The sequence below is a fragment of the Odocoileus virginianus genome, chromosome 6 (assembly GCF_023699985.2).
Source record: "Odocoileus virginianus isolate 20LAN1187 ecotype Illinois chromosome 6, Ovbor_1.2, whole genome shotgun sequence".
NCBI classification, from domain to species: domain Eukaryota; kingdom Metazoa; phylum Chordata; class Mammalia; order Artiodactyla; family Cervidae; genus Odocoileus; species Odocoileus virginianus.
In genome coordinates this window covers 27,383,792-27,409,173 of record NC_069679.1, presented here as the reverse complement: position 1 = coordinate 27,409,173, position 25,382 = coordinate 27,383,792, and the positions used below count along the sequence as shown (strand labels likewise).

The following is a 25,382-nucleotide window of genomic DNA, read 5'->3' as shown; positions in this document are numbered from 1 at the left end:
GAGAAATATTTTGGTATGAGTCACTATGAATTCATGTTTCACTTATTATAAATACAGTCAGTTAAATACAGAAATATAGATGTGTCTGGGATTAGCCCTAGGACTCTGCATTTTAAACTGGCATCCCAGATGATTCTGATGCAGGTAGTCCAAAGACCACACTTTGAGAAGCAGAAAGTAGCTGAATACAGTTGAAACAAATAGGCTCTTCAGTTGCCGGGCTGTAAGGCATCCTTGAGCAAACTGCTTCTCCCAGTAAGGAGTGTGGAAGGTCAGCACGGACCTTTTTATTTAAATAGAAGTGACATATCACTAATGAACCAGCCTTAGGCAAACAGTTAAGAAGACAAGTCTCCAGCCTCCTGCAGCCTCCTATTCCATAACTTTTCACCACCTTCTATGGAACTCCTTTTGTAACTGTGAGCCCCAATTCTATTCACCACTCCACTTTCCCACCCCAGAAGATCTGCTCTCGAGAAGAGATGTGATAATGATTCCTTACTGTTTTACTATGAATTTAAGTCAATGCATTAGCTCTCTCAAAAATATTTATAATCCCAGGCATTTATAAAGTATTAAATAGTCTCTAGTTCAGAAATACAAGACAACAGCTTCAGTTTCAGGAAGAAGCAGGAAAGTATTTGGGGGCAGGAATATGTTAATAAGCCAATTGGTCAGATGCAGGATCTTTGGTCTCAGGCTCTGGACCACTTGATCTCTCGTCCCCAGGAGCTGTCTCCTGCCCTATCCCTCCTATCCCTACCTTTGGCCTTTTCCACATGATGGCCTTCATCTTGGTTTTCTGGCTCAGCTCATGGGAGCCCAGGGATTGGATGCCTGCTGGGAACACACGGTCTTCAAAGAGGCACTTCTGAGCCAGGCACCGTTGTCTGAGAACAACAAAATCCTGCCCCTCATACTTGATGGGCTGAGTGGCAGTGCCCTCTCCGTTTCTCCTGTCCCTCTCACGGATCACACGGTCACAGAAGAATCCTGGCAGCAGGTAGGGCATGGTGACCGCTCAGGGAGTGGAGCTGGGCCTTCTCTGTGGCCTCTTTCCTGCTGCGCCCTCGGTCCAGGCCTAATCCTCCCGTGAATGGGCCGGAGCCTATATAGCTCCTCCGCCCTCAGCAGCGCAATGCAAATGAACACAGCCCAGAGAAAGGCCGTGGTCAGAGTCAGCAGCTTTGGCTGGAGGCCCCTGAGCCCACGGTCAAGGGGCAACACCATGCCAGTCAGACAGGGAGCCGGCAAGGGGAGCAAGAGAGCCAGGGACAGCCCCAGAAGAGGCCACAAGGCCTACAGACCTTCAGGCTACCTCCATCAGCCTTGCTGGGATTCTTCCTTTAAAAAGAGAAAATATAGTTACAGAGAGGCTTACCCTGCCTCAGCAAAAGGCATTCAGGCCTTTAACACTGGCGGCCAATGGGATATAGCATGGGGCCTTCGAAACATGCTGTATACACTAATCCTATACAGGCTGCTGAATGCATAGGAGGAATCTGCTCTGGGCCATTGTCTGAGGTTAATGAAGCCTTCATTCTCCTGATGTCCCTGCCCCATCCCCCCAAAGACCTTGACTGACCATTTCAGAACTCTAATCTGTGAGAGGAACCTAGAGGGTAGGTAGCTTGACCTCAGATGAAAATCCCGGTGAAAGTGGGTTCCAGTGGCTGTGAACTGATATACACTGTTGTGAGTTCAAGACCTTTGAGGCAGAGAACGTGGTGGACCCGGAAGGAGGATAAATGTGTGTCAGAATTATACTCAGAAGAAATCTCAGCTTTTTAAAAATTTCACCATGCTCAAACGGGCAGTTCGAGTGTGAGTGCAAGGAGCTGGCCCGGGTGGAAACTCTGTTCTGTCAGCTTGTCCATCAGGAGGATGCATCTCCCTGTCCATTTGTGCAGGCTCATCAGTCTTCATCTACTATGTGTTTCTCAGTGTGTGGTCCAAAGACTACCTACATCAGAAGCACCTGGGATGCCAGTTAAAAATGCAGATTCCCAGGGCTCTCCCCAGACTTAAGGATTCAGATCCTCTTGGAAGGGGTCAGGGACTCTGCAATTTAAATAAACACACGTGGAAATTCTACATTCACTAGTGTTTGAAACTATGGCATTAGTTTTACAGGATACTATAGTAGCTCAGAATAATTTTTAAAATTTATTATTATTTTTTAAGTTTATTGTTATTATTTTTTATTTTTGGCCATGCTCAGCAGCATGTGGGATCTTAATTCCCTGCTGCTGCTGCTAAGTCGCTTCAGTCGTGTCCGACTCTGTGCGACCCCAGAGACGGCAGCCCACCAGGCTCCCCCATCCCTGGGATTCTCCAGGCAAGAACACTGGAGTGGGTTGCCATTTCCTTCTCCATTGCACGAAAGTGAAAAGGGAAAGTGAAGTTGCTCAGTTGAGTGCGACCCTGAGCGACCCCATGGACTGCAGCCTACCAGGCTCCTCCGTCCGTTGGATTTTCCAGACCATGGATCAAAACTGTGCCCCCTGCAGTGTGGAAGCCTGAAGATCTAACCCTGAACTGCCTGGGAATTTCCTCAAAATACTTTTTGAGGTCAGTTTTTTTTTAAAGAAATAATTTTATTTTTATTTGGTTTATACATGAATAAAGTTTTAAAAAAAATCAAACAAAAGTTATCTAGAGGAAGAGCAGTCTCTTGCCCTGCAAATCCCTCACCTCAGAGGTAGCCACTTTTAATTCTTTTAACTACTTTTTCTGGTATTTACCTCTATGTTTTAAAATAATATGCTTATACTACTATTTTTTAATTTACTATCTTTAGAAAGTATCAGTGGAGTTCCTACTTGGGGGAATAAGGTTTAAGTTTCTCACATTATGCTCTGCCCATCGCCTTCCCAAAATAATGTCGTAAATTTTAGAGAAATTAAAAATCAGTATTTACTTTAGTATAATTGGGTAAATATTGTTCACTTAGCTAATTTCAAAATTCAGACTTAAATTGAAGAAAGTAGGGTAAACCACTAGACCATTCAGGTTTGATCTAAATCAAATCCCTTACGATTATACAGTGGAAATAACAAATAAACGCACAGGATTGGATCTGATAGATAGAGTGCCTGAAGAACTATGGATGGAGGCTTATAACATTGTACAGAAGGTGGTGATCAAAACCATCCCAAAGAAAACGAAATGCAAAAAGGCAAAATGGTTGTCTGAGAAGAAACAACAAATAGCTGAGAAGAAAAGAGAAGCAGAAGGCAAAGGAGAAAAGGAAAGATATTCCCATCTGAATGCAAAGTTCCAAAGAATAGCAGGGAGAGAGAAAAGAAGCCTTCTTCAGTGAACAATACAAAGAAATAGAGGAAAACAATAGGATGGGAAAGACTAGAGATCTCTTCAAGATAATTAGAGATACCAACGGAATATTTCATGCAAAGATGGGCACAATAAAGGACAGGAATGGTATGGACCTAACAGAGCAGAAGAGATTAAGAAGAGGTGGCAAGAGTACACAGAAGAACTGTACAAAAAAGATCTTCATGACCCAGATAGCCACTATGGTGTGGTCACTCACCTAGAGCCAGACATTCTGGAATACAAAGTCATGTGGGCCTTAGGAAGCATCACTACAGACAAAGCTACTGGAGGTGATGAAATTCCAGCTAAGCCTTTTCAAATCCTAAAAGATGAAGCTGTTAAAGTGCTACACTCAATATGCCAGCAAATTTGGAAAACTCAGCAGTGTTCACAGGACTGGAAAAGGTCAGTTTTCATTCCAATCCCATAGGAAGGCAATGCTGAAGAATGTTCAAACTACCACACAATTGCACTCATCTCTCATGCCAGCAAAGTTATGCTCAAAATTCTCCAAGCTAGGCTTCATGAACTGAGAACTTCCAGATGTTCAAGCTGGATTTAAAAGAGGCAGAGGAACCAGAAATCAAATTGCCAGCATCCACTGGATCATAGATAAAGCAAGAGAATTCAAGAAAAACATATACTTCTGCTTTATGGACTATGGCAAAGCCTTTGACTGTGTGAATCACAACAAGCTGTGGAACATTCTTAAAGGGATGGGAATACCAGACCGCTTTACCTGCTTCCTGAGAAATCTGTATGCAGGTCAAGAAGCAGCAGTTAGAACTGGACATGGAACAATGGACTGGTTCCAAATTGGGAAAGGAGTATGACAGGTTGTGCATGTGACATTGCTTATTTAACTTCTATGCAGAGTACATCATGCAAAATGCTGGGCTGGATGAAGCACAGGCTGGAATCAAGATTGCTGGGAGAAATATCAGTAACCTCAGATACCCAGATGACACCAGCCTCATGGCAGAAAGTGAAGAAGAACCAGAGAGCCTCTTGATGAAAAGTGAAAGAGGAGAGTGATAAAGCTGGCTTAAAACTCAACATTCAGAGAACTAAGATCATGGCATCTGGTCTCATCACTTCATGGCAAATAGACGGGGAAACAATGGAAGCAGTGCCAGACTTTATTTTCTTGGGTTCAAGAATCACTGCAAATGGTGACTGCAGCCCTCAAATTAAAAGATGCTTGCTCCTTGGAAGAAAAGCCATGACCAACCTAGACAGCATATTAAAAAGAAGACACTACTTTGCTAACAAAGATTTGTCTATTCAAAGCTATGGTTTTTCCAGTAGTCATGTGTGGATGTGTGGATTCTTTTTGTTGTTATTGCAGAGGCACATCTTATTTATTGTGCATCACACAATACCTGACCTAAGATCTGCTAACTGCATGAACAAATCAGTATCATGGACCATAAAGAAAGCTGAGCACCAAAGAACTGATGCTTCTGAACTGTGCTGTTGGAGAAGACTCTTGAGAGTCCCTTGGACAGCAAGGAAGTCAAACCAGTCAGTTCTAAAGGAAATCAGTCCTGAATATTCATTGGAAGGACTGATGCCGAAGTTGAAGCTCCAATACTTTGGCTACCTGATGTGAAGAACTGACTCCTTAGAAAAGCCCCTGATGCTGGGAAAGACTGAAGGCAAGAAGAGAAGGGGACCACAGAGGATCAGATCGTTGGATGCCATCGCCGACTCAATGGACATGAGTTTGAGCAAGCTCCAGGTATTGGTGATGGACAGGGAAGCCTGGTATGCTGCAGTCCATGGTGTCCCAAAAATTGGACATGACTGAGAGACTAAACAACAAAAACAATAAAGAAAACAAATGTTCAAGAACTACATGAGTTATATACAATTCTCTTCCTTATTCATAATCAACAAAATGCATCGTCTCATACGTTTCTTGGCTATTTCTGTCTCTGTCCCTCCCATTTGCAGCATAATACTGCTGAGTTATTTCAGCTTATTCCTCCTATGATGTCTAAAGTCCTGTCCACATTATGACTTCTGGGAAAAGCTACTGTCTTATGGGACATAATGGGAAGCAGTCCTAAAAGTTATTTATAGGATTGTCACTTTCACTGAAACTCATGGTCCCCATCTGCACTCCAGGATGGCACTGTGATGACTGATTTTCTCCTTAGAGAGAGGGCTGACTCTCAATTGGGTACCTCATTTTGACTTTCAATTACCATCATCAGTACTTCTTGATTCATTGTGCTGAGCAAGTCATATACAGTATCTCATTTAATCCTTACAACAACTCTAAGAAAGTAGGAACTTTGATTTTCTTTTCACAGGTGAGGAAATCAAGACCTGGGAAAGGTCAGTAACTTACCTGAGGTCACACTGGTAAGAGGTGGAGCTGGGATATGAATGCAGTTTCTTTGATTTGAAAGCATGTGCACTCCCTTTGCTGTCTCTCCTGATAGTAATTGCTGGCTTACCTGAGCACCTACTTGGACTTTATGGATACTGGCTCAGATAGCCATTTGATTATGGAGTATCACTATCTGCATTATAGAAAAGACTAAAAGCTTGGAAACTTTATGTGACTTGCTAGGGACAGAGTCAGGGTTCAGACCAGGTCTGTTTGCTTCTAAATCCATCTGACTTAACCACTCTGAACCATGCCCCTAATTCTTCCTCTTTGTGGCTAGTCCAGTGATGCAACTTCTCTCTAAACTGTCTGACAGATGATGACACTAAAATAGATTACAAGAAGACCTCCTCCCAGCCAGGTTCACTGGAAAGATACTAATCCTGAGAGAAGCAGCTGCCCAGTGACTGAGTCCTAGACCCAGGGACAGAGTGCGCACTGCACACAGCCTCAGGGTCCCTCTCTTCCTTCTCTTCTCACGCTGGAATGGAGTAAATCTATTTTGTGCCAAACTAGGATTTCTTCCTTTCAGAATTGAGTAACTCTGGTCATGTGACCCCCCAGGTAGGGAAGTCACACAGGGTAGAGTGTTAATTTTAGCAGTGATGGGCAGTGGCAGCCGTCATTAGAGCAAGAGACCTCCAGTGTCCCCACAAGTTGTCAGAAAGCTTCCAAATCCAGGTGCTGATGGAAAGGGCAAGCCCTGGGTCCTAGGAAGTCAGTGGTCAGCTGTGTTCTGCATTTCACTCCTTTTCTTTAACTCCAGTTCAGACTGAAAGGAACCAGGCTCCTGAAAGAAATGATTCATTCCAGGTTCTAGAGCAAGAAATGTACAAGACGAGCCTGGGACTTTTTGTTGTGGCCAGAAAACAAGGAAGCATTTGAAGATGAATGGTGTCATGTCAAGTGATAACAGGCAACAGTGTCTGAAGATGGGACAATTTGAACATCAAAAAGAATAATGACTGCAATGGATTAAAATATGTTGCAGAGTTTCCTACTGATCACACTGTTCATAGGGTATTATTTCAAGCTGTGATCCTCAGGAATAGGGAGAACAGAGGAAGAGAGTTGATTCTCATTACTCATGGTAGTTACGTTCTATAAATTTACTGTGAATGTTCAGTTAGTGAATATTGAGCCATCATACTTGGTGGAAATACAGTATTAGGTTCCTGGGAGTCTCTGATCACAAGATTTTCATCAACCCATCAATATACAAACTTATTTTATGTGTATTTCTGTTTAAAGACACTTTATGTAATATGTGTTATTAATTCATTAACATTGAACTGACAGCACCATAGCTCATGCCTGAACGAAGCTTATCTAATATACGTATTTTCTCCTGAAGACACATCTAACCTTCTTGCGCTTTAGAACACTTAATAGTCCTTCAGTACAGCACATGGGGGGGGGGTGGATTTTAAAAGAGAACTCATCAATAAAAAGTACAGAAATGTGACAAAACGTAACACCAAACAGACTATGAGAAGGACTCTTGTTTACAGTCTGAGAGCTGAAACTACCATGCAGAGGGTCACCTTGTCTGACTTCAGCTAGGAATGTGTATGAAGGGAGACAAATTTTTCACTGCCCTACACTTGTCAGCAAATGATTGAAGGAGCCCTATGGATATTGACTTAGGGGTTACAGATGAATTTCAGTGAGTAGGTGAATTCACAGATAAAGAAGTCCTATGGGTCAACTAATCCTGGATCACAGCATTGACATCTCCAGGGAGGGAAAAACCACATTCCTTTAGAGTCAGAGGAATTTTATGACGATTTGATCTGAAGCAACTAAAGGAAGGATGGCATTATTCACAAATAGGGAGAATTACAACATAGAGGAAATCAGATGACTCTCTTTCACTGTCTGCTGGGTCAGAGTCGGATATAATGTGCTAAAATTGTGGCCAGAAAAGTTCTGGCTAGAAATAAGGATGAACTTCCAGACTGTGAAAGTTTAATGCAGGAAGGAGATGGGGACTTTGTTTTGCCTTCAAAACCTTAACATCAGGAAAGGAGCCCCTCTACCTGGACTGGTGGAAAGCAGTCATTTCCAAACATTTTCAATTCTGTGATTTGTAAGTTTTTTATAGCAGTTTTTATACTCCTGTATAATATATACTATATATTCCTGGTGCTCTGGGGGTATATAGTACACTTCTGAAAGTTCTATCGTGATTATTTAAATCTGAAGTTTGGATGAAAATGGTAAAGAAGTGTCAGCTTTTTTTTTTTTTTTTTTTTAAGTAGAATGCTTCCCAGGTGTGAGCTGAGTCCTTGTGGTTCCTTAGAGATCTTGAACCCCCATTCACAGCCTCTGAGAGATCAGGTCCTCTTTGCCCCCACTTGCTTCTTTCTCCTTCTCTCCTTTCCCCATTCCTGTGCTTTCCACATTCTGATTTGCGGGTATGCTGGCCCAATACAACCTGTGAAAACCTAAACACTAACTTCTATCCTTTACCGAGAAAAGTCACATACTTGCCTACAGCATTTCATAAGTTCATCAATAAAGGGATCTTTGAGGTTCAGGTCAAGGAGGGGATGACCCTGGCAGGGGAAACCTCCTACCTTGTTGCTTCCCCCACCCCACTTTGGTTTCTTTTCTAGCTCTCCTTTCTCTTGTAAGTAAATCAACTTTTTTTTTTTTCTTTTTCTCCCCCAGAAAACAAACATGTCCAGCCCCCTTCCTGTGATTACAAGAATCTTCCTACATTTTCCTTGGGCGTTTTCTTCTTGAAGAGAGAAGCTGAAGATTCAGCCATGCTGAGGATTCACATATAAAAGCACATTTGGATAAAAATGTATAGAATATCAAAGATAATTTTGTGGTGGTAACAAGACCTAACCTGAAGAATGAAATGATTTATTTTAGTTTAGTTTTTTACTGTGCCATGCAGCATGTGGGATCTTAGTTCTCCAACCAGGGATTGAACCCGTGACCCCTGCACTGGAAGCGTGGATCTCTAACTACTGGACCACAGTTTATGGAATTCTCCAGGCTAGAATACTGGAGTGGGTAGCCTTTCCCTTCTCCAGGGTATCTTCCCAGCCCAGGGATCAAACCCAGGTCTCCTGCATTGCAGGTGGATTCTTTACCATGTGAGCTACCAGGGAAGCCCACTAGACCACCAGGGAAGTCCTATTTTATTTTAAAATTTTGTCTGTTGTAACAACTTGGGACAGGGAGAAGTTAGTTCTGCCTGGATAGTGGGGACTTGGGAAGGGGCAGGAGACCATGTCAGAGAGACAGCAGCAAAGTCCAGGTTCAGGGGTTGGATTCAGGCTGATAGGAGCCCAGGAGAAAGAAATGGTTTGGGAAGAGGAGTATGAAGGGGATGGCAGAACTCTGAGTTTAGGAGAAAAGGGGTCTTATTTGTCTTATTTCTCTATTCTAAAGGCACTTCCCCCCCCCCCCCATATTTTAATATTCCTGAAATTGTCACGCATCTTACATTAGAAACTTCCTTCAATTGCATTCATCTGCATGGCGGTTGTGACCTTCCGGGAATACCCTCTGATAAGATCAATAAAGTACCAGCATCAGAATCTTCTAGACCTGGTGAAAGACGGTTCATAATAAATTACAGCTTGGAAAACTTATCTAAACTCTATCCTTAAAAAGAGTGTAATTCAAGAAATTTCCAGGTTTGGAACTATAAGGAGACAAAGTTGCCTGTTCAGAGTACAAAGGGACTTCTGTCTTTCTGGGAAAGAAGTTTCCTCAGGTCTAGGCAGAGGGAACTAGCTGACCCAAGGCAGCAGAAGAGCAAGGCTGAGAGCCAGGTTAGAATAACAGGGCAAAGCACAATTGGATATGGGGCTGTAATAATAATAACAGGTTAGAGGGAAGGCATACACCAGAGATAGGTGGGTGAAGCTGAGACCCAGCTCTGAACTGGCAAAGGATCGGGCTCTGAATAGATGGCATGGGAACAGGACTTGAGAAGAAAAGCTAATTGGGCAGCCTATGGCTAGAGGCCCAGCTACTGCCAGCAAATTTTAGAGCATTAGATCTGGAGATCAGGGGAAGGTGGTTAATTTCCCCAACTCCCAAGAGCCAGTGAAAATAAAGATAGCTGAGCAGAAAGTGGCTCAGGGAAAATGCAGAGTCCCAGCTGTCAGCCTTAGGAGCTTAGAGGGCAGAGGAGGAAGGGAAAACAGATTTCCTAGGGGAAGAGCTGAAGGGATAAATTAGAGGTGGCTGTATGTCAATGAGGGGTTCCTGGGTGGCTCAGACGGTAAAGAATTTGTCTGCCAAGCAGGAGACACAGACTTGCTCCCTGGGTTGGAGAGATCCACTGGAAAAGGAAATGGCAACCCACTTCAATAGTCTTGCCTGGGAAGTCCCATGGATAGAGGAGCCTGATGGGCTTCAGTCCATGGTGTCTCAGAGTCAGACTTGAAGAGCAACTGAAGAGCGATAGTAGTATGTCAATGATGCAGTTTGGAGCTCAGCTGTGAATGGGAGGCCCAAAGAGGCTATAACCTCTCCTGGCAGAGCCGAGAGACACTGAGGCTGAATCCATCAAGTGCAGTTTAACCTGAAGTCTGACTTAACCTGGCTCCCAAATAGAGTTGACCCCTCCTTCTCTGGGATCCAGGTTAGGGTGGAGCTGGAATGAGATGGAATTTACTGAAAGGAAACTCTATCTAGGGCCAGAGACAAAGGAGGCTCAGTAACATGTTGCCAGTCCCTGTTGCTGGAGGCCTTAGTGAGCTGAGCTGACTTGGAGGGTCTGCACCACACAGAACCTTCGTGCCCTACGCCACAAGAGGATGTGAGTCAACTTGCCTGTGGAAGGGCCTTGGCCTAGAAGGCAGAGGGACCAGGAAGGGCAATGGCACCAGGAAGGGAGATGCTGCTTCCCAAGGGAGAATTCCCTGATGGGCCTCTGGGTCATTGTGGAGTGGTTTGGGGATCCCACATTCCCAAGGGTAAGGAGGGCACCAGATGCACAAGGTCTTGCAGCTGGCCCCTCATGCCTCTCCCCTCCAAAAGCAAAAGGGATCTAAGTTGTCCCTGATTTTAGCAGTGATTGCAGGAGGGTATGGAGAAATAACCTGGAATGCACGAGGCAAAAGCAGATGGGGAAATGGGAACACTTGCTTGCCTCCTTAGTCCCGAGGTTGTTAAAGCCAGTCGCTGAGTGAGCAGCCATGTTCCCCAGGGCATTGTGATCCCCCATTATGTGGTCACCTTCACACTCCCATGATGCACTCACATTTCACAAATGCAATTTTGTATTTGATGGGGGAAGACTGGCATTGCCAAAAGGACAAGCAGTTGCCTGCCCACAGGGGATGGGTCACACATAAATCCTCACGGTAGGCAGACTGCCTCATTTAGATCAGGCAAAAAGTACTCAAATACATTACTGTGACTAGTATCTTGTTGGTCTAGACGCAAATGAAGCTGGAAAGATGTTTCTGACATTGCCCTTTTTAGAGGCTGCACATCCAGTCATATTGGGAGCATTTTAAATTCATGGGCACTCCCCCACGTGCCAGGCACCTGTAAGTCTTTGGTGTGGATTAACTCAATCTTCACAACAACCTTGTGAGATGGGTCCTTTTATTAGGATCATTCCTCATTTTTCTGATGGGGGAATCTGTGACAGGCAAAGAGAACAGTACGTGATCAAGACTACCCAAGTGTTATGTATTAGGGTCAGAATTTGACCTCGAGTCAGGACTGGGCTCTTACCCGCTCTGCCATTCTACCTCCAGCTCACAGGGGCCGCTGCTTCCAGGGACCCAAACCCCTAAGACAAGCCCAGTTCCTTTTGTGACTTGTGAGAACCCAGTAAATGACACCCCACTTCTGTGCCTGAGTTTTGAACCAATGGATAAATGAGACGAATGTGTAAGCCAGGTGGGAGTCGAAAATGCTACATATATTGTTCATAAGTCTGATCTTGCCTTCTAAAGTCCACAATTAGATAGATTTTGTTGCTAAGAGTTCAGTTTCTATAGCCAGAATGCCCGGGGACAATAATAGTACTCATCTCTCAGGGTTGTTGTGAAGAGGAAATGAGTTAACGTATGGAAGCACTTAGAATAGTTATCGTTGTGTTGAGTTCTTAGGGTTAATTGTGATCATACTCTTCACCAGTATGTATGAGTCTCGGAGTCTGAGGACTCCCCTCAGGGACCTGCCTTTGGGAAACTTGCCACAAGGGACAGCAGGTAGCTTATTCCCAGGAGGAAAAAGAAAGTGTTGGGCTTCACAGGTCATGTTCTCTTTACGAACCCACCCTCCCCGCTCGCCCCACTCCCGAGGAGGAGAGAGGACAGAGGCCAGGAATGTTGTGTGACCGCAGCCCCCACCACATGGAATGGAACACGGGTTTCACCCCACACCTGTCCCCAGTGATACTGGGCAAGGGTCATCAGTCTCCCAGAAGCCCTTTCTAGAGCCGTTCTTCTCTGTCCGGGGGTTTGTCATCAAGAAAATTTGGCTTAACAATGGGGAAGTGGTGTAAGGTTTGATTGCTTTCTGATCCTAGAAATAGATGCTGTAAGTAAAGCCTGGAGAAATCAGATTGATTGGTTTGGACACTCAGTGTGTGATGCTCTCTATTAGAGGGGGAAAGGCAGTGAGGCTGTGCCCAGTGCGAGGGTGAGGAGAGATTGCAGGAGGGTGCGGTGGCCTGTGTCTCTCTTCTTTTAAGAGGAAAAGGTTGACGCGCAGCCGTTTATCTTAACTAGAATCATAGTTCGTCCTGAGGAAATCATCATCACCACCTGATTGTAATAAGCATTACTTGATTGTGAATAAAAATTCAAATTGGTGTTGACTGACTCTGCACTTTTGATAGTAAAAGCAGGAAGGTCCTCTCATAGGATACAGTCCCCTTTTCAGACTGTCTGAGCCTGACAAAGGTCACTACATCTATGAGATGCACGGAAAACTTATGTCTCCAAGAAGTGCTTTACATTTCAGAAAATTATAGTCAACGCAGCAGTTCAGTCTCAATCTCATTGCTGTGTGACTGTAGATAAGTCACATGCCCTTTCTGGACCTTTATCACTGCACCTGTAGGTGAAGGGGCTGGACCACATCTCCAAGATATTCCAAGGCTGACCATCTCTAATTCTGTATTCTAGCTTATACCAATGAGCCCAAGAGGCAGTGTTCCCCCAAACTTAACCTCAGAGAAAATAGGGACATTTTAACAGAGAGTGGGCTTTGCTGTCTGGACCTTTAGAGACAGTACAAATTTCCGGACTTGGGGTAGTGGTGGTGGGAGCACAATTTAGGACAAAGCTTCTCACGGCCTTCCTTTCACACTAACAATGACTGTTTCGGGACCCATCTAGGGCCTAGAGCATAACAGACCCATTTAAAGCATTTTAATGAATGTGTAGGTCTAAGTTCTAAGGCTAAAATCCACCAACAATTTCACTAAGAGCAGTATTTGTAAGTTTTTTGGGTTTTTGTCTCTGCAGTACTGTTAGAAAAGGCTTTTTAGGAACTGTTAGGTTGGAACACAGGACTGTCCTCTCTCAGAGGTCAATGGTCTGTGATGTGGGTTTTCATTCACCACCAGCAGCTGAGTGCCTACTGTGGGCCAGGTGCTTGCTGGGTGAGGGGCTCCGAAGAGGAATGAGAACGCTCCCCCTCTCAGCTGATGGGAATGGGCGTGAGAAAGCTGGAAGGAAGTGATACCTGAGCAGGGTTTTACAGCGAGGGTAAGGAAGAACAAAGCAGATAAAAACAAGAAGGGCATGACAGACAGCAGGAGCAAAGGCTGAGAGGTACGAGACGACTTGGGACAAGAGAGCAGCTGCATGTGTCAGGGTCCAGGGGAGAGGGTGCAGGAGAGATGGACAGGGAGGCGGGGCTGGCTGGGGCAGAGGCATTCCCCCAGGTAGGGAGTTTGATCTCAAGGCCTGCGGGCGGGGCATAGGGAGAGCGGTGTTGTTGAAGATGTTTCAGCAGGGATGTGATGTGTTCCAGTGCCCTGGCAGCAGGGCAGTGACTGGATTGGGGAATGAAGTTCTTTCCAATCCTCTCTTCTAAACCGAGGGCCCCCAGGACAGTCATGGACCTGACCACAGAACCAGCAGGGGGGGAGTGGGGCCCTTGTGGAACACACAGCGTGAAGACAGGGTTGCTGGCTATTTCATCTCAGGTTAAAAAGAAACACATGGCTCATGAATAGCACCAGGCCCCAGTGCTTCTTTTTAGGTTTGCCAGTGGCCCTGTGGTTCTGAAATATGGAGCCCTGGAAAGAGGAGAGTGGCAGCGAAGATTACTTTTTCTAGCACAAAATGTTAGGATTAGAAGGAGAAGCCCTAGCCATCATTTGTCCTCACCTTCTGAATGAGGAAATAAAGACACACCACAGTGAAGCTTATCCAGTTTAACCTGATGAAGCTAATAAACAGCATTCAGATAAACATGGGTTCCTCAGGAGGGGCTCTCTCTCTCTCTGACCTAGGTTAACTCTCCTTGACTTCTGACCCCATAGCACCCTGAACGTTGTCTCCTGAAACTTATCCGTCTTGTTCAAAGCATGTCTTGCCCTCGGGACTCTTGGCTGCAGGAGAGCAGGAATTTTTGTTTTTCTTATTTATGCTGACTCCTCAGTTGCTTGCCTGATTTCTGGCTCTAGAAGATGTTCAAAAATATTTATTGAATTAAAGAAAGTGTCATGCCAGAGGTGTGATCAGAGAAGGAAGCTTGGGAAATGTGACTTGCCTTCTGGTAGATCACTGTACATGGAAGCCAGAGACTGGAAGACCATTAAGAGAGAAAGGGTGTTCATCCAGGCTGTCATGCGCGTCGAATAGGCTTCGCTGTGGTGTGTCTTTATTTCCTCATTCAGGAGGTGACGACAAATGATGGCTAGGGCTTCTCCTTCTAATCCTAACATTTTGTGCTTGAAAAAGTAGTCTTCGCTGCCACTCTCTTCTTTTCAGGACTGCGTATTTAAGAACAACATGGCCACTGGCAAACTAAAATGAGCATCACAATTTTCACCCTCCAGTGAGAGAGTGAAAAAAATCCTAATAAGATGCAGGACACCCAACAGAGAGTAGATCTGGACTCCTCTCCAGGTCAGAATTTTGGAAGTTGTTTGGATATTCCAGTTTGGAATCTGTTCTGGGAAAGGAATATTTCCTTTTTATAGGGTGAATTAAATTGAGTTCCAATTGCTTTCGTAAAAGAACAAGATTTTTTTCAGAAAGAGAGCAAGGAGTGAGAACGAGCCCTCCTCCGCTGAGGACAGAGCCCCATGGAGCTGCTCCAGGATCCTCCCCACCCAGTGCCCCGTGCCCCCAGGAGCTGTGCTGGGGGGAGGTGCTGAGTAGGAGGTTTTCTCTGAGGGGAAAAAACCCAAGCAGCAAGCAGTCAGCTACTCACCGGAGGTCTCTTCCAGATGAACTGGATGGGGAACTTCTGGCTGTAAAACAGGGAGGTCTCATCCGGTGGGAACTCAGGATCCACAAAAAGAACCTTCTTTTCCAGACATTTCCTGTGAAGCTGCTCGAATGTCTTCTCTTTCACCCCAATAATGGGAAAATTGCGGCTGATGATGGCTGAGTAGATGCCACTTGGGTTTCCACCCCCTGCCTCCGTTCCCTTGCCCTGGGCTGCCTGGGCAATGGGCCCTGGGGACCTGGGCTCAGCCCCTGTCCGTGGGGCCACAGAGGCGCTAATGACGGTCGGCATGGCTGGCAAGTTTGGAAAGAAAAGGTTTTTAAAGACAGCAAGATTCAGCTACCTTTAAGGAAAGGAAGCAACTGCAAAGGGGAAGTTCCAGTGATTCTGTCATCGGAAAGAAAAATGTCCACATCCAATTCGGAGTTTAAAACCCATCAGAAGGTCGTCCAGCTTAAAAACTGAGGTGTGGTCCAGAAGCCATCAGTTTTCCTGAGGAAGGAGCACTAAAGGATTTCTGCAGCAGCTTTTACCTGGGGGGCTCCTACCAGCAGCGTACATACCAGAGGGGAGAGAAAGAGAGTGAGGGTTGTGTTTCAGTGGCCCAAAGAAGCTTGAGCCAGGAAGACCAAAAATAGACATGAAGAAAGATCATGAGTATGAGAGCAAGAGAGAGGGTATTGGAGCAGCTAGACTGCGTGGTAGAGAGAGAAGGACCCGGTCAGAGATGTCCCTGTGTTGCCATGAAGTGCTGACGTTATCAGGAAATGAAAGGGGAATATTTGATTAAGTTGAAACTGAAAATTAGCCAAGAATGGCAGATGCAGTATTGAATCAGCAGACTACCAAACTATTGGCCACTAGATTAATGAAGAACAATATTGAGAAGAGCTAGCAAGTGTGGATGTGAGATACCGAATTCTAGGAGAATATTCTAGGCATTTTTGAGAACATGGTTTTTACTTTTAAAAATCCTAGGATATCAGAACATTATTCTACTTGACTTGGTATCTCTTCTAGAATGGTCTGATGTCAGCGTTCAGTGAAACCGTCTGGGTGGAAAATGCCACTCAGCAGAGTCCTCAGCTGAGAAAATCCCTGTCTCTTCTTGACCTAGGCATCGCTTGTCTTTCCCCACCTCCCCAAATCAACACTGGGACCAGATCCTCTACAAAAAGTGCACCTGAGCACAGCATATTCAGGCGTACCACATTAGGCATCTGAGTCAGAAGTTGGAATTGGATACTGAGCCAGGTTGGCTGTCAAGTCCTGGCATGTGATACCTAAAGGGGTGGCTTCGGGCACAAGTGGCTCTGGGGAAGGGAATTGCCTGCCTGGCCTCCACCTTGTCTTCTGCTTATGGTAGCTGCTACTCAGGCCATAAGAAGATGGCCACATTCCAAGTGTGGCTGAGTGGAATCTAGTCCTAGACTGCAGTCCCGCCTGTCCCCATGTGACCACCTCATCAGCCCAAGGCTGGAGGCTATGAGAGAAGTGGGGAAGTGACAGCTGGAATGGGGAGAATTACCAGGGTCATGATCCCCAGGGTTGCAGTTTTGAGGAGCCCTAGGTCTGGAGTTGCAGCTTGTAGGAACCATAAGCTTATTCTCCCAGCCCTCCAAGGAAAAGCACAAGGGTCTTTACTGCTACTCTTGAAGAGTAGAATAGAGGAGGGAGCATCTGAAGCTGATGTCGAGGTTCAAAGTCTAGGTTTTCTGCTGCCTTGCTGTGCCGGTGCAGCTGTAGGTGGATTGTGTGTGTTAGTCGCTCAGTCATGTCTGACTCTGTGACCCTATGGGCTGTAACCTGCCAGGCTCCTCTGTCCATGCAATTTTCCAGGGAAGAATACTGGGGTTGGTTGTCATTCCCTTCTCCATGATTAAGTAGGTTACTTCTTCCTTTCATCTGATGTCTCAGTCTTCTTGCCTATAAAATGGGTATAATGGTAGTCATTCTGTTATCAAGTTGTTGTAAAAATTAAATTGTGTAAAACATTTAAAATTGTGCCAGGATTGTCTTAAGCACATAATAAATGTTGTTATTGTGTCAACTTAAAAAAATGCACAAGGTGAGAGTTGCAAGTTAAGTTTTTATTTGGGCAAAATGAGGACTGCAGCTGGGGAGACAGCACCTCAGACAGCTCTGAAACACTTCTCCAAAGAGGCAGGGAGGGTCAGTATATATGTGATTTTGGAAGGGGGAAGAAAAGTAATCAAGCACATATTTTTCTAGAAGGTTTATGCTAGTCTCATAAAGCTTTTGCTAGTCATGAGAAACAGTCATCACCATGAAGGATTTCAGTGCTTTTCTAAATATGAAGAGATACGAGAATTGGGCATAAACTTGGCTCCTGAAAATCTAGCTATCTGAAGACCTGTTCTGCTAGTTTCCCTCCTCCCCAACTGGAGCACAGTGCTTTATTTCTGCTCTCCACCCTGAACTCCTTTCATGGTGCATTGAACGTCAGCAGCTGCAATAGCACATGGTTTAATCCTTGCAGGAATAGATGGCAAGTGTCCATGGCAAGTGCCAGTTTGTAGTTGACAATTGTTAGAGATGAACCAAAGTTAATACTATTTTGGGGTTAAACCAGGTTGAATGACATCGGTACAAATCGGCTTTCACTTTATGAGCATCTACTGAACATCTTCCATGTGTCTGCAAGCGTGTCTGCCCAGGACCGTGTGGTCACAGTCTCCAATCAGAGGTGTGGTGTGCCTATCTGCCTGCACTAAAAGAGCCTCCAAAAAGACTGACTTCACCCTCAGGGTTAAGCCTATAAAAGGCTCTTAGTAAACATATGTTGCATATCTGTTGAATGAAACTTCTCTGTGTGAGAAGAAATTTCTTCTGCTTCTTACTGCTTTGCCAATACAATTAAAGTATCTTGGCTGATTTGCCCCTGGGGGAGGAAGCTGTCTCCAGGCCACACACAGTTGATTTTTGCCCCTGGGGGAGGAAGCTGTCTCCAGGCCACACAGAGCTGATCTTTCTTTCCTCAACTGTCTGAGCCAGCTCCATCTGTGGGTAATGAAGACAGGTGTGTGATGGAGATCAGCCTCTTGTCATGGCAGGATGGGAATATCAAACGTACAGAGCGCAAGGTGGTATTCAGTTTGCTTTACCAGTGGTTGTGGATAAAACCCCTATCAGATTAGCAGGTCCAGACTCAAGGTTTATTCATCTACACAGCTGTAGAAACTCATGCTCTCTGAGAAATCCAATCTGAGCCCACAAACAAAGGCAGATAATGAGCATGTAAACAGCTGCACATTTCAATTCCTGGAAGCCTCTTCAAGAATGAAGAAAAAAAAAAAATGAAGAACTAGCTTTTATAACACATTTCGGCCTAAGTTATGCAGTATCTGTGGCTGGAATGACTCCTGTTACACCAACAAGGCAGTTAATGATTGTGTATCACTGTCTCCCACAAACATTTCTTTAACTCATCCCTGTTGGAATTAATGAATCCGTTTATAATTAGAACACCCACCACTCATTACATGCCTACTGTGAGCTAGCTACTTTACACAGTTTTTAAAACTTTTAAATTAATTTTAGATATATAAAACGATTGCAAAGACAGCACAGAGTTCCCAAATACCCTTCAATCGCCTCCCTTAATGTTTACACTTTATATAACCACAGCACAATGATCAAAACTCAGAAACGAATGTTGGTAAGGTACTATTAATTGAACTACAAATATGTTTTTATTTTTTTCAGTGTTCCCACTATGTAGTTTTTTTTTTCCCCTCTTCTTTTACAGAAGCTGATCTGCATTGCATTTAATTGTCATATCTCCTTGGTGTCCTCCAATCCCTGACATTTCCAGAGTCTTTGTCTCTCCTGAACTTGGCACTTTTGAAGTGTACTTGTCAGATATGTTGCAGAATGTCCCTAACTTGAGTTTGTCTGGTTTTTACGTGATTAGACTGAGGTTATGGTTTCGGGGGAAAAATATCACAGAGGTTATATGCCCTTCTCATCAAATCAGACCTGGGGGTACTTAATATTGATGTGTTTTATTACTGGTGATATCAACTTTGATTACTTGGCAAAGGTGGTATCTACCAGGTTTCTCCAAAGTTACTATTTTTTTCCTTTCATACACATGGAATACTTTGAATCTGTACACAACCCTGCCGGTTTGATTAATCCCATTTTAGAGGTGAGAAAACTTGTGATATATATTGTATTTTTAGTTGAGTCATGGGAAAGTCACAGAATTTTAGAGATTATCTCTTTTCTCAAAAAAAGAGGAAACACAGGCCTAGAGAGATTAAATGACATGGCCAAGATCACCCTGCCAGTTCGCTACAGAACCAAGCTCAACCCTGGGTCTCCTGATAATCAGTGAAAGAGTAAATGCAAAACTAAGACTCCAGTAACCTGCATCAGGCATAAGATCTCTGGATTCCTGTATATAAATAGTCAGGGCTTCCCTTCTCCTAGCTCTGATGGGAGTGGAATCTAACACCATCAGCCGTGCTGAAAACAACTGTCAAGAAGCAGCTGTCTGACTCTGGCTGGCCTTGCTGCAACACTGCAGTCTTTAGCAAGGCTGGTCATAAGACAGGCAGATCTGATATCAGATGCCAATGTCTCCTTTATTTCTGCTAGAATGCCAGTTATACGGCCTCCATTGTCTATGGTTAAGACTGTAATGTTTCCAGGAGAGCTGCTGATGTCTTTCTATCCCCTAGGCTGAGAAGTTATTTTAGTCTAGAGTGCCACCTCCCTCCCACCCCCGGAATTATGTTGGGCATTCAGAGGATTTGATAGAAGGAATTCTTAAAAGCAGAGTGGAATGCTTGATATTGCCATAGCAGTTCCATTACTGAGAAGGCTTTTAGGTAAGACGGTCAATTATGAGCTAAAAGCCATTAAACTCCAAATATTTAAGTGTTTTGACTGTGTTTCTGCTATCATTATGATACACTGATACTAAAAGGGATGTGAAAAAGTGAAGGAATTCTGCACACACACCAAACTCTAGAATTCCCTATGGCTATTCCCTATCTATCTGATAGGCCAATCTCAGTTAACCAGGATGTAAGGCTCCTTGGTCAGCCCTTGCAGTCAGACAAGACCTCTTTGAGGAGACATATAAAAGCACAGAGAATGCTGCCACAGCATTGGCAGGGGGGTGGGGTGGGGAGGTCAGGGTCTCCTCACCTGGTGCTCTGAGTGTGGTATTTGTGTTCCCTGAAGTAGAGGACTTGGCTTGGCTGGCATTTCTCAAGTGAGAAACAGCTCATCTGATGATCTGAAGAGGTCTGCTGCATCAGAAATAAACGTATTTTCTTGTACTAGAGTTCATTCTTTTAAATTTTTTAAATTGGAGTACATAGTTGATTACAATGTTGCATTAGTTTCAGGTATACAGCAAAGTGATTCAGACAAATATATATACATATATATATACATGTACATACATACATATGTGTGTGTGTATATATATACACACATATATTCTTTTTCCGATTCTTTCCCATTACAGGTTTTTTTTTTTTCATTTATTTTTATTAGTTGGAGGCTAATTACTTTATAATATTGTAGCGGTTTTTGTCATACATTGACATGAATTAGCCATGGATTTACATGTATTCCCCATCCCGATCCCCCCTCCCACCACTCTCTCTACCCGATCCCTCTGGGTCTTCCCAGTGCACCAGGCCCGAGCACTTGTCTCATGCATTCAACCTGGGCTGGTGATCTGTTTCACCCTAGATAATATACATGTTTCGATGCTGTTCTCTCGAAACATCCCACCCTCGCCTTCTCCCACAGAGTCAACAAGTCTGTTCTATACATCTGAGTCTCTTTTTCTGTTTTGCATATAGGGTTATCATTTACCATCTTTCTAAATTCCATATATATGTGTTAGTATACTGTAATGGTCTTTATCTTTCTGGCTTACTTCACTCTGTATAATGGGCTCCAGTTTCATCCATCTCATTAGAACTGATTCAAATGAATTCTTTTTAACGGCTGAGTAATATTCCATGGTGTATATGTACCACAGCTTCTTTATCCATTCGTCTGCTGATGGGCATCTAGGTTGCTTCCACGTCCTGGCTATTATAAACAGTGCTGCGATGAACACTGGGGTGCACGTGTCTCTTTCAGATCTGGTTTCCTCGGTGTGTATGCCCAGAAGTGGGATTGCTGGGTCATACGGCAGTTCTATTTCCAGCTTTTTAAGAAATCTCCACACTGTTCTCCATAGTGGCTGTACTAGTTTGCATTCCCACCAACAGTGTAAGAGGGTTCCCTTTTCTCCACACCCTCTCCAGCATTTATTGTTTGTAGACTTTTGGATAGCAGCCATCCTGACTGGTGTGTAATGGTACCTCATTGTGGTTTTGATTTGCATTTCTCTGATAATGAGTGATGTTGAGCATCTTTTCATGTGTTTATTAGCCATCTGTATGTCTTCTTTGGAGAAATGTCTGTTTAGTTCTTTGGCCCATTTTTTGATTGGGTCATTTATTTTTCTGGAATTGAGCTGGAGGAGTTGCTTGTATATTTTTGAGATTAATCCTTTGTCTGTTGCTTTGTTTGCTATTACTTTCTCCCAATCTGAGGGCTGTCTTTTCACCTTGCAGACTAGAAAGCCCAGAGATAAATCCATGAACCTATGGACACCTTGTCTTCGACAAAGGAGGCAAGGATATACAATAGAAAAAAGACAACCCCTTTAACAAGTGGTGCTGGGAAAACTGGTCAACCACTTGTAAAAGAATAAAATTAGAACACTTACTAACACCATACACAAAAATAAACTCAAAATGGATTAAAGATCTAATTGTAAGATCGTAAACTATAAAACTCCCAGAGGAGGACATAAGCAAAACACTCTCTGACATAAATCACAGCAGGATCCTCTATGACCCACCTCCCACAGTATTGGAAATAAAAGCAAAAATAAACAAATGGAACCTAATGAAACTTAAAAGCTTTAACAACAAAGGAAACCATTATAGGTTTTTAACAAGATATGGAATATGGCTCTCATATGAGATGTGCTATTCTCTGAATATGTGCTATTCAGTAGGTGCTTGTTGTTTATTTTATATATAGTAATGGGCATGTTAATTTCAAACTCCTAATTTACCCCTCACCCCCATTTTCCCTTTGGTAACCATAAGTTTTCTAAGTCTACGGGCCTACTTCTGTTTTGTAAATAAACTAATTTGTTTTATATTTTTAAATTCCACATATAAATGATATCATATGATATTTGTCTCTCTGATTTACTTCACTTAGTTTGATAATCTCTAGGTCTATCCATCTTGTTGCAAATGGCATTATTTAATTCTTTTTTATGGCTGAGTAATATTCCATTGTATAAATGTACCACATCTTCTTTATCCATTCCCCTGTTGATGGACATTTAGGTTGCTTCCATGTCTTGGCTGTTGTAAACAGTGCTGCTATGAGCATTGGGGTACACCTATCTTTTCTAATTAGTGTTTTCATCCTTTCTGGATACATGCTCAGAAGTTGGATTACTGGATCATATGGTAACTCTATTTTTAGTGTTTTAAGGAACCTCCATACTGTTCTCCATAGTGGTTTGGAGTTCATTCTTTTTTAAAAATTTTTTAAATTTTTGGCTGTGCTGGGTCTTCGTTGCCGTGCACAGGCTTTCTCCAGTTGCAGTGAGCAGGGGTTACTCTCGAGTTGCGGTGCAAGGGCTTCTCATTGTGGTGGCTTCTCTCGTTGAGGAGCATAAGCTCGAGGCTCAGTGATTGTGGCGCACGGGCTGAGTTGCCCTGTGGCATGTGGAATCTTCCCACTCCAAGGATAGAACCTGCGTCCCCCACATTGGCTGATGGATTCTTCACCACTAGACCACCAGGGAAATCCTTGGAGTTCATTCTTAACCCCATTTTTCATCCTATTTTACATGCCACACATTATAACCCTTTATAATAATAGAAACCAAACTTTTTATAGCTACTGGATACTATGGAGATATGGCCCAGCACCTTTGCTTTTAAAATTTTGCTTTAAAAAAATAAAATTAAATTAAAAAAAATAAAATTTTGCTTTGGGGAACCCTCTTACACTGTCGGCGGGAATGCAAACTAGTACAGCCACTATGGAGAACAGTGTGGAGATTCCTTAAAAAACTGGAAATAGAACTGCCATATGACCCAGCAATCCCACTCCTAGGCATATACACCGAGGAAACCAGATCTGAAAGAGACACGTGTACCCCAATGTTCATCACAGCACTGTTTATAATAGCCAGGACATGGAAGCAACCTAGATGCCCATCAGCAGACGAATGGATAAGGAAGCTCTGGTACATATACACCATGGAATACTACTCAGCCTTTAAAAAGAATTCATTTGAATCAGTTCTAATGATGTGGATGAAACTGGAGCCCATTATACAGACTGAAGTAAGCCAGAAAGAAAAACACCAATACAGTATACTAATGCACATACAGGGAATTTAGAAAGATGGTAACGATAACCCTATATGCAAGACAGAAAAAGAGACACAGATGTATAGAACAGAATTTTGGACTCTATGGGAGAAGGCGAGGGTGGGATGTTCAGAGAGAACAGCATTGAAACAAGTATACTATCAAGTGTGAAACAGATCACCAGCCCAGGTTGGATGCATGAGACAAGTGCTCGGGGCTGGTGCATTGGGATGACCCAGAGGGATGGGATGGGGAGGGAGGTGGGAGGGGGGTTCAGGATGGGGAACACATGTAAATCCATGGCTGATTCATGTCAACATATGGCAAAAACCACTACAATATTGTAAAGTAATTAGCCTCCAACTAGTAAAAATAATTGGGAAAAAAATAAAATTTTGCTTTGAAATAGTTTAAAACTTACAGGCATGTTGAAAATATAGTATAAGAAGTTCCTGTACATGGTTCATCCAGATTCTTCAATTGTAACATTTTTAACACATTTTGCTGATTTTCTCTGTCTCTGTTTTTCTCATACATACACACATAAATTATATTCTGAGCCATTTTAGAGTAAGTTAGAGCTATGGGGGCCCATTACCCTTTAACATTCAAGACTTCCATGTGTTTCCTAAAACAAGGAAATTCTTCTATATAACCATAGTGCAATTTTAAAAATTAGGAAAATTACTATGTAATCAAAATATCCCATCAAATTTTCCCAACTGTCCTAGTAACGTCCCTTATAGTTCCAGGATAGAACACATTTGGTGTCATGTCTCTTTATTTCCTCCCTCAATCTGAAACAGTTCCTCACTTTGCAGAGTATAGGATGGTACCTCAAATTTTGGTTTATTATTTACTTAGATGAAGTCACTCAATAGACATTTTATCCAAAACATACTTACTTCTGTGTTGATATATATAGGTTGTTATTTTAATGGTTGCATAACACGCCACTGTATGAAAGAGTTATATTTAACCAATCTCCTGTTAAAGGACATTCAGTTTATTTCTGGTTTTCAACATATGAACCACACTGCAATTAGTAGCTCTGAGCAATTTATCTGATTTATCTGAAGTGGAATTGTTGGGTTAAAGTATGTAAATTAAAAATTTTGATGCTATTGCCAGATTGCCATCCTGAAAGATTATACTTATTCTCATTCTCCCAATGATGCATGAGAATGCCTAGCTCCTATGCCAATATCAGTATTGGACATTTTCATTTTAATATTGGCCAGTCAGGCACCCCTTATTGAATTTCTTTAAATATTAATAGGGTTGAGCATATTTCATACTTGTTTTGCCTGTTTCAATTTCTTCTGTGTATTACCTTTGCCCATATTGCTTCTGAGCAGTTTCTATTTTTAAACTGATTTGTCAGCTGATTTCAGGGCATTTAAGTCTTAAAGGAAAGACATGTGATACACTCATTTTAGAGTATTGTTTGAATCACTGCTGAAATGATTCTACTTTATTACATAAAATCCAGTTTCCTGAAAAAGCACATCCAGAATTAGCCACAACAAGGTAACTGAACACTGTAGATCGACTTGGCCCCAAGTTGATCCAAGCTCTCTGGACCTTAGCATCAGAAAAAGGAGGTGGGGAAAGTGTGACAAGCGTTAAGAGCAGAGAACATTCAAGAACACCCAGGCTGTATTTTTCTCCATTCAATGTGTCTAGTTAAACCTTGTTGCATAGTTCTGGGTCAAGACAGGGAAGTTCCTCACTAACTTACTCTACAGTTCTTGTTACATTCCTTGTTCTCAAAATATTTTAAATGAATAGACATGCAATATATA

The 25,382-nt window shown here is 43.2% G+C and overlaps 1 protein-coding gene across 6 annotated transcripts in view; it reads right to left on the bottom strand.

The window, feature by feature from the left end:
* CAPN3 (calpain 3) overlaps positions 1-15,888 on the bottom strand; it is a 49,594-nt gene extending 33,706 nt beyond the window's left edge. For 2 of the 6 annotated variants that reach the window (XM_020906771.2, XM_020906772.2), the window contains exon 1: positions 15,116-15,881. In XM_020906771.2, coding sequence (XP_020762430.1) covers positions 15,116-15,424 — 309 coding nt within the window. In that variant the 5' untranslated portion in view covers positions 15,425-15,881. Of the gene's footprint in view, positions 1-9,197; positions 9,285-15,115 lie in introns of those variants that run through there. The other 4 variants (XR_011488229.1, XM_020906767.2, XM_020906775.2 and 1 more) reach the window with 4 other exon arrangements.
* Between the last annotated feature and the right edge of the window lie 9,494 nt (positions 15,889-25,382).